Here is a 9,162-nt window from a genome sequence, read left to right on the forward strand (position 1 = left end):
TTTGTGTGTATATGTGTCTGTGTGAGTATGTGTGCGTGTCTAAGTGTATGTCTGTGTGTGTGTGTGTGTTTGTATGCATGTGCCTCTGGGTATGCGTGTCTGTATGTGGGTGTTTGTGTGTATATGTGTATTTGTGTTTCTGTGTGTGTGTGTGTGTGTGTGTGTGTGTGTCTGTATGGGTGTATGTGTGTGTGTGTGTGTGTGTGTGTGTGTGTATGTGTGCGTTTGTGTGTGTGCATGTGTGTGTGCCTTCTGTCTGAGTGTGTGTGCCTTGTTTCCGAGTGCGTGTGTGTCTGTGTGTGTGTGTGTTTGTTTGTGTCTCTGTGTATGTGTGTCTGCGTGTGTGTATGTGTATGTGTGTATGTGTCTGTGTGTGTGTGTGTGTAAAGGTGTGTGTATGTGTGTCTCTATGTGTGTGTGTGGGGGGGGGGGGAGGCTGAGGTTAAACATGCTTTCATTTTCATTATATTGTTTGATTGGTTTCTTTTTTAATCTCTTTCTATCAGGATCTTTTTCAAATGTTGCTTTTCAAAAACCTTCCACCATGAGTACAGTGTTTGGCGCTAACTCCTTGCCAACATATGCAGTGGACGGAAACAACGATACCACATGGAACGTCTGCGCAGAAACGAAATATGGCTACATGGATCCGTGGTGGATGGTGGATCTGCATGGGTACTTCGACATACATTTCGTCACCATCACGAACTATGGCCACTACAAATGGTGTAAGTGCTATATATTGTTTTTCCTTTTTCTGTGTTTTTTTTTTTTTTTAATAAAATTTATTATCCCCAGAAACAGGCTTGGTAGTGTCAGGGTTGGGGACCCTGTTATCACTACTTTACAGGTTAGAATTTGTACACAATTAGTGTTTCTGCCAGAAAGACGTTTTTGTGTATTGCGCTATGGAATAGAACTACTACCAACGTCAACTGGGGATATGCCCCACCCCCCCCCCCCCCCCCCCCCCTCCCCCCGGAAAGAAAATCCGCTAATTTTTGGCTTACGGTTAAAACAAACCATACAGTAATGATGCACTTTCGATGATATGATTTTTAGCTGTTAATACTCCCGGATGTGCAGAATCCACACAGCCATTCATACCAAACATAAATTTATGATGTACTAATATGTATCACGCCCCATATAAATACAAATAAAAAAACATCCTAATAACCATTCATACCACGAGTAAGTTAATGAATTAACTGACTGGTATCACGGCTCTAAATTATGTGGCTCAGTGGTAAAGCGTTCGCTTGATGCGAGGTCGGTTTGGGATCGATCCCCGTCGGTGGGCCCATTGGGCTATTTCTCGCTACAGCCAGTACACCACGACTGGTATATCAAACGTCGTGATATGTAATATTTTGTCTGTGGGATGGTGCATATAAAAGATCTCTTGCTAGTAATGGAAAAATGTAGCGGGTTTCCTATCTAAGACTAAATGTCAAAATTGCCAAGTGTTTGACATCCAGTAGCCGATTATAACTAAATCAATGTGTTCTAGTGGTGTCCTTAAACAAAAACAAACAAACACACTTTGATAAGTATAAGCATGTTTAGCTGAAACGTGTTCTCAACGTTCTAGAAGCATCATGCACCCTCGTGTTTGATCCTAATAGTGTGGTAGACTTGTGACAAAATTAACTATGACCTAAAACAAATTCATACACAAGAGTGCTTTTTCTTTCTTTCTTTCTTTTTCTCGCTGTAACTTAGGAGACTGGTCTAACAAAGGCTGTGGTATGTACTATCTTGTCTATAATACATGACGTCACCATCACAAACACTGGACAAATTATGTAAGCACAACTCTCTCTCTCTCTCTCTCCATCTCTATCTATCTCTCTCTCTCTCTCTCTCTCTCTCTCTCTCTCTCTCTCTCTCTCTCTCTCTCTCTCTCTCTCTCTCTCTCTCTCTCTCTCAATAAGCATATGGTAGAATTCTTTCTACTGCTTAAGATGTCATTTAAACTATTCCGTTCCTTTATAATATGAATTTGTGTTGCAGGGCAGCGTCTACGCACCTTCACCATTGACGTGTTTATAGAGAATCCAATAGGCTGTGCACGTGCCACCCCAGTCCAGTGTTACAACCGCACCGACCCAGTGGGGCGTGGTAAGACTGTACAATTTAAATGTCGCTCGCCCGTGACTGGTCGGTTCGTCCGTATTAAGAAGTGGAAAACTGTGCACACGTATGACATACTGGTATTGTGTGAAGTTCAGGTTCTTGGCACAAGGGCGACAGGTTAGTTAGTATGACGGGTCTCTGTGGTATCGTGGTTAGACCATCGGACATAAGGCTGGTAGGTACTGGGTTCTCAGCCAAGTACAGGCTCCCACACATGTGAAGTTTTAACGACTCAATGGGCAGGTGTAAGACAACTACACCTTCTTCTCTCTCTCGCACTAACCACTAACAAGTCTAACCCAATGTCCTAGATAGACAGAGGTGTGTGTTCAAGATAGCATGCTTGAAACGTAATTGAATACAAGCACGAACATAAGTTAAAATGAAATAAAATAGTTATTATGGTTGGATGTTCCTTTAGTTGGTTGTCTGGTTGGCAGGTTGGTTCTCTGTCTGTTTTATGGTGTGTTGGACGGGCGGGTAGGTGGGTGGGTGGTTCGTTCGGTGGGTGCTTTGTTTGATGGTTTGTTGGACGGGCGGGTAGGTGTATGGGTGGTTGGTTCGTTGGGTACTTTGTTTGATGGTTTGTTGGACGGGCGGGTAGGTGTATGGGTGGTTGGTTCGTTGGGTACTTTGTTTGATGGTTTGTTGGACGGGCGGGTAGGTGGGTGGCGCATTGTTCGTTAGGTTCTTTGTTTGATGGTTTGTTGGACGGGCGGGTAGGTGGGTGGTTGGTTCGTTCGTTGCTTTGGTTGATGGTTTGTTGGACGGGCGGGTAGGTGGGTGGCGGATGGTTCGTTAGGTTCTTTGTTTGATGGTTTGTTGGACGGGCGGGTATGTGGGTGCTTGGTTCGTTCGTTGCTTTGGTTGATGGTTTGTTGGACGGGCGGGTAGGTGGGTGGCGGATGGTTGGTTAGGTTCTTTGTTTGATGGTTTGTTGGACGGGCGGGTAGGTGGGTGGCAGTTGATTCGTTGGGTGCTTTGTTTGATGGTTTGTTGGACGGGCGGGTAGGTGGGTGGCGGTTGATTCGTTGGGTTCTTTGTTTTATGGTTTGTTGGACGGGCGCGTAAGTGAGTGGGTGGATGGTTTCTTGTGTGTTTTGTTTGATGTTTTTTTGGACGAGCGGGTAGGTGGGTGGGTGGTTGGTTCGTTGGGTGCTTTGTTTTATGGTTTGTTGGAGGGGCGGGTAGGTGGGTGGCGGTTGGTTCGTTGGGTTATTTGTTTGATGGTTTGCTGGACGGGCGGGTAGGTGGGTGGGTGGTTGTTTCGTTGGGTGCTTTGTTTGATGGTTTGTTGGACAGGCGGGTAGGTGGGTGGGTGGTTGGTTCGTTGGGTGCTTTGTTTGTTGGTGTATTGGATGGGAGGGTAGGTGGGTGGTTGGTTTGTTGGTGTATTTGACGGGCGCGTAAGTGGGTGGTTGGTTTTTTGATGTGTTGGACGGGCGGGTACGTGGGTTGTAATGGACGTGCGGGTAGCTGGATGGTTGGTTTGTTGGTGTATTGGACGGGTGGCTAGGTGGGTGATTGGTTTGTTGGTGTATTGGACGGGTGGCTAGGTGGGTGATTGGTTTGTTGGTTTATTGGACGGGTGGGTAGGTGGGTGATTGGTTTGTTGGTGTATTGGACGGGCGGGTAGGTGGGTGGTTGGTTTGTTGGTTTATTGGACGGGTGGGTAGGTGGGTGGTTGGTTTGTTAGTTTATGGACCGGCGTGTAGGTAGATGGGTGGTTGGTTTGTTGGTGTATTGGACAGGCGGACAGATGAGTGGTTGGTTGGCTTTTTTAATCGTGTATTTTAGGCAACATGCAGGGCCGGTAGTCTGTTTTTAAAAACAATGTTTTGCTCTTTTTACTTACATATCAATAACATAATAATAATAATTGTAATAATTTTTGTATTTTCTACTGTCCATACCATTTACTACTTTTGCATTTATACAATACTACTGAAGTATAATAATAACCACAATATAACACTATAATAACCATGCTTTAAAAATGTCATGGCTATAAAACTTGTTGACCATTTTTATCAGTCTGCTTGGAAAACCCTTGTTATAGATGATATGGAGAGGCTAGGGGGTGATAAAAGTATCTTCTTACATAAGGATTGTTATAAAAAGGTTTGTTCAAAATTCAGTTGATTTTTGGCAAGATGTTTTTTTAGGTTGGGCAGAAATCCAACACTACCCCACAACAACCCCACATGACATATTATCCCAACGTCTTTGGTTTAACCCAAATATTACAGTCAGCAATAAATACGTTTTTTTGTTATAATACATGGTGTGAAAAAAATATTTATTTTGTTAATGATTGGTTGGATAATCATGGACATTTTCTTACATATGATAACTTTTGCAGAAAGTATCGCCTGAATCTAAATTACTTACAATGTTATGGCTTAATGAATGCAATACCAAAATAGATTGAAAATCATAATTAGAAATATTGATTTTAAATTAGGACAAATATTAAATTCAAATGTAAAACTATTTTTAAAAATATGAGAAAGTATCAAAACCTTTCTATCAGTTATCTATCGATAAATTAGATGAAAAACCCACTGCACAACAAAAATGGCGACAGAAATTAGATTGACATATTGAGGACAACTATTGGGAAAACATTTACATAATGCCTTTTTAGATAACTGGTGACAAAACTGCAATCCTTTCAATTTAAAATTAGCCTTCGACTTTATTACACCAAGAGCAAACTGATGTTTTGCAAATTCTGGGAAACTGAATTGTGTACTTTTTGTGGTGAAACTAAAGAAACGATTATTCACTTGTTTGTTGAATGGCATCATGTCAAATCTATTTGGTGTTATTTTCTTGACAACTTAAAATCAAAATGTAATATATATATATATATATATATATATATATATATATATGGTGAGGTGAGAATGTGTCTTTATTTACGCTTTTTATTCATTGTCCATTCATCCATTCATTCATTTCAACTTATCGTTGTGCTTCTATCCAATTAAGGTTCAAGCACGCTCTCCTGGGAAGGTTTGTAAGTGAGAAGTCAGTGTAGTGGCCTTACACCTACCCACTGAGTTGTTTCAACTCGCTCTAAGTAAGAGCCGACACCGGGCTGTAAACCCAGTACCTATCAGACTTATGTATATTCACACTTGTGTTTGTATTTTGTAATAGTAAATGGTTCAATAAAATTGTGACTTTGAAACTGTAATAAATAATGATCATTGTCATTAACAGGTTGTCCTTTTTCTCGACCTTTTCACCGTGTACGAGAGACGCGACTGAACTCAATAAATGACGTCATTTTCGGCGTTCTTGACGTCATGAATTGCGCGAGCAGATGTGGCCACCGCGATTGTTTGGCCTTCAATTACAACCAGAACAGTCAACAGTGTCAGCTCATTTCAGCTCCGACGTTTAACGATTCAACAACGATGACCTCATCGTGGGATTACTACGGAGTGGATCTCTGTTGATCAATTTAATATCTGAACTTTGTTAAGACTGGAAGAAACACGAGGTCAGCTGTGTCAATTTACTTTCACTTTCCTACATTTCTGCTCGAAACATTTTGCATGATATAAACTTGTTAATTGCACCAGTCATATTCGTGTATACATTCTTCAGAGCGTGTTATATTAAAGACGTCATTCTAAAAGAAATTTCATCGCAATAAATAGGATTACCCAAACTGGTTGTCTCCCTTCATTATTATTGATTTATTAAAGGGGATGTCCTGAGTTTGCAGCCATTGTATGATGTCTGCGACAACAGAGCATTGTTGGCTACTACTAGTTCATACTAAATACATTTTTTTGTTTAGAATACCAGTGTCTGTATATCGAATGCGCTTGCAGTCGTATACTAATGTGTGTAGCACTCAGTTTTTACTTTAATTCGTGATATATATTTTTTCGTACGTACGAAATTATTGGGAGGTAAAATCCAGTCTGGGCTTCTATTAGCATTAGGACAACAATAAGCACCTTGTCAATACAGACACTGATATTTTAAATATTTGTATTATTATTATTTAATTTGTATGTTACGTCATCGAAAAGGTTTTACTGGTCAGACACATTTTACAATGGTTGCAATTCAATATACAGTATGCTAATAATAATGGTTTAACAGTACGTGTAAATCCTAGAAGAACATAGTTAGAATGTGTGTAAGAAATTAACGATAGAGAGAGAGAGATGGTTTTAGTTACTACGTTAATGATGTTAAGGGTGGAGACAGATTATAAAATATTAAGTTCTCTGTGATTAGTAGCTTCAACAATATACTGAGAGGAAAAAAAGAAACGGCGGATCATAAATTATGGAAAATTCCTAAATAAGTCAGCTGATTTGTATGGAAAAAGACATAAATACATGTTTTATTTAACGACGCACTCAACACATTTTATTTACGGTTATATGGCGTCAGACATATGGTTAAGGACCACACAGATTTTGAGAGGAAACCCGCTGTCGCTACTACATGGGCTATTCTTTCCAATTAGCAGCAAAGGGTCTTTTAGTTGCGCTTCCCACAGGCAGGATAGCACAAACCATGGCCTTTGTTGAACCAGTTATGGATCACTGGTCGGTGCAAGTGGTTTACACTTACACATTGAGCCTTGCGGAGCACTCACTCAGGGTTTGGAGTCGGTATCTGGATTAAAAATTCCATGCCTCGACTGGGATCCGAACCCAGTATCTACCAGCCTGTAGACCGATGGCCTAACCACGACGCCACCGAGGCCGGTCGATTTGTATCGAATTTGTACAAATAACTCATTGGGTTATTGTGCATTATACCCTGAATCCACACTCAGCGAAGTGTGATAGGGAACGGCGTATGGCAAAACAATGAAAATCGCCAAACGCACGTGCAAAAGCATGATTCGGACGAAGTCCGGGGTACAACTCATACCACATTGTAGTGTTACCTGTTACAGAACACAATCCGATGCGTTATTTGGTAAAGCGTTAATTCCCATTATACCACGCTTGACCGACGTTGAGAGGGGTCAGGCAATGTCACAGCTCATGCAAGGCCATACGCAAAGACAAGTTGCCGTGCAATTTGGTATGAATGTTCGAACCATACATCGTCTTGTGATACGTTTACGGGTTACAGGAAGGGTTGCCAACCGTCCCCGGTCCGGGCGTCGATGTACAACGTCTCGCCGAAAGGACCGAGCAATCAGGCTTGCGCATTTGCGCGATCGTCACCTTACTGCCATCGAAACTGCTCGCAACACCATAGGCGCCCACATTCGTCCCATCCACCCCAAAACTGTAAGGAATCGGCTGAGAGAGGCCAATCTCGTTGGGCGTCGTTCCTACGTTGGACTCCTTCTGACGCCATTAAGTCGACAACGTCGGATGAATTGGCTGCGTACACATGCACCGGGACGGTCCCGCATGATGCAGTGGAGGCGTGTACTATTCACGGATGAATCAAGGTTCACACTTTTCAGGTCGGACGGGCGACGTCGCTTGTATCGTCGTCGTGGGGAGAGATTTGCCGACGCTTGCGTTGATGAGAGGGACAGATTTGGGGGTGGCTCAGTCATTGTCTGGGGTGGAATTTCCCATAGGGAACCTGACAGCTGTCCGATACAGGGATGGGATCCTGCAGCCTCACGCCGTGCCCTTTGTCCAGCAAAACAACCTGACATTGCAACAAGACAACACGAGACCGCATGTTGCAAGAGTGTGTAGGGACTTCCTTGCAGCGAACAACATCGCCCTCTTCGATTGGCCCGCGTACAGCGCCGATCTGCCCCCCATCGAACACTTGTTGCATCAGTTGGACAGGAGAGTGAGGAATCGTCCAAACTCGCCCATCACCCTTGCCCAGCTCAGAGATGCCTTGGCAGACGAATGGAATAACATTCCAATAAAGAGTGTGAATGCCTCGATGAATTCCATGACCAGGAGGGTCAGGGCAGCTACACAGGCACGGGGAGGTCACACACGGTACTAGTGAGACCAGTGAGACTAGTGGACTCATACACAGACAAACGAGAATTAAATGACATGTGAGGGATATTAATGAATTGTTTCCATGAGTGTTTGTTTTCAGTTATAGGGGGTACCCTCATGTGCAATCGGATCATGTTGCCATTTTGTTTCACAGTTCAATACAAAAATGACAGTATTGTCATTAGTGTCCGTCCTTCATTGATATGTAGTACAATTGTACATATCGTGTCATACAATTTGACCTGCTGGCTTTAAAGTTGACCCGGCGTTTCTTTTTCCTTTCAGTATAGATCATCCTAGATTATGAAGCTGTTTAACATTTTGAATACTAAGTAACTGAATTAATTTGGAAAGAAGGAAATGTTTTATTTTACGACACACTCAACGTATTGTATTTACTCTATTAATTTGTTTTTGAGTTTTTTCTTTCTTTCAATAATACATTTTAATATATATTCTGTCACAAAAGAAACGCATAGGCGATTTTACAAAATATCGACGTGGTTTTTTTGTGTGTTTTTTTGTATAATGTTGCTGAATGACCATGTTTGGTAATGTTCCTGGAATGTCCACCATGCCCAAATGCACCCTAAAACAAATTTAACTCACGTTGTGGCACGTTGTGTGACATTTGCAGGAAATTGGCGTGAAATGGTAAGATTTTTGCGAATGCACGTGAAACTCGGGGAAAAGATTGGTGTAGTGATGGGTATTTTAAGCTGCAATGCTCGCAATGATGCCTGATTTCCATTTCGACGTAGACGAGTTACAAGAAAGAAAGAAAGAAATGTTTTATTTAACGACGCACTCAACACATTATATTTACGGTTATATGGCGTCAGGCATATGGTTAAGGACGACACAGAGTTTGAGAGGAAACCCGCAGTCGCCACTTCATGGGCTACTCTTTCCGATTAGCAGCAAGCGATCTTTCATTTGCGCTTCCCAGAGGCAGGATAGCACAAGCCATGGCCTTTGTTAAACCAGATATGGATCACTGGTCGGTGCAAGTGGTTTACATCTACCCATTGAGCCTTGCGAAGTACTCACTCAG

The 9,162-nt window shown here is 42.2% G+C and overlaps 1 protein-coding gene across 1 annotated transcript; it reads left to right on the forward strand.

The window, feature by feature from the left end:
* The first annotated feature begins 501 nt into the window (after nt 1-501).
* Nucleotides 502-5,821, forward strand: LOC121392376 (fucolectin-like). Its single transcript, XM_041523608.1, has 3 exons — nt 502-728; nt 2,017-2,256; nt 5,368-5,821. Exons 1-3 carry the CDS (start codon nt 545-547, stop codon nt 5,604-5,606), a joined length of 663 nt encoding a protein of 220 aa, XP_041379542.1. The 5' UTR covers nt 502-544; the 3' UTR covers nt 5,607-5,821.
* Nucleotides 5,822-9,162: the final 3,341 nt, after the last annotated feature.

This window comes from Gigantopelta aegis, unplaced genomic scaffold (genome assembly GCF_016097555.1).
Source record: "Gigantopelta aegis isolate Gae_Host unplaced genomic scaffold, Gae_host_genome ctg3691_pilon_pilon:::debris, whole genome shotgun sequence".
In the NCBI taxonomy this organism is placed as follows: Eukaryota; Metazoa; Mollusca; class Gastropoda; order Neomphalida; family Peltospiridae; genus Gigantopelta; species Gigantopelta aegis.

Bases quoted from the DNA above. Each gene is read 5' to 3' on its own strand.
- LOC121392376 (XM_041523608.1), top strand. From the start codon at position 545: ATGAGTACAGTGTTTGGCGCTAACTCCTTGCCAACATATGCAGTGGAC. The intron at 729-2,016 runs GTAAGTGCTATA...TTTGTGTTGCAG, and splicing joins CTATGGCCACTACAAATGGT to GGCAGCGTCTACGCACCTTC. The intron at 2,257-5,367 runs GTTAGTTAGTAT...TGTCATTAACAG, and splicing joins TCTTGGCACAAGGGCGACAG to GTTGTCCTTTTTCTCGACCT.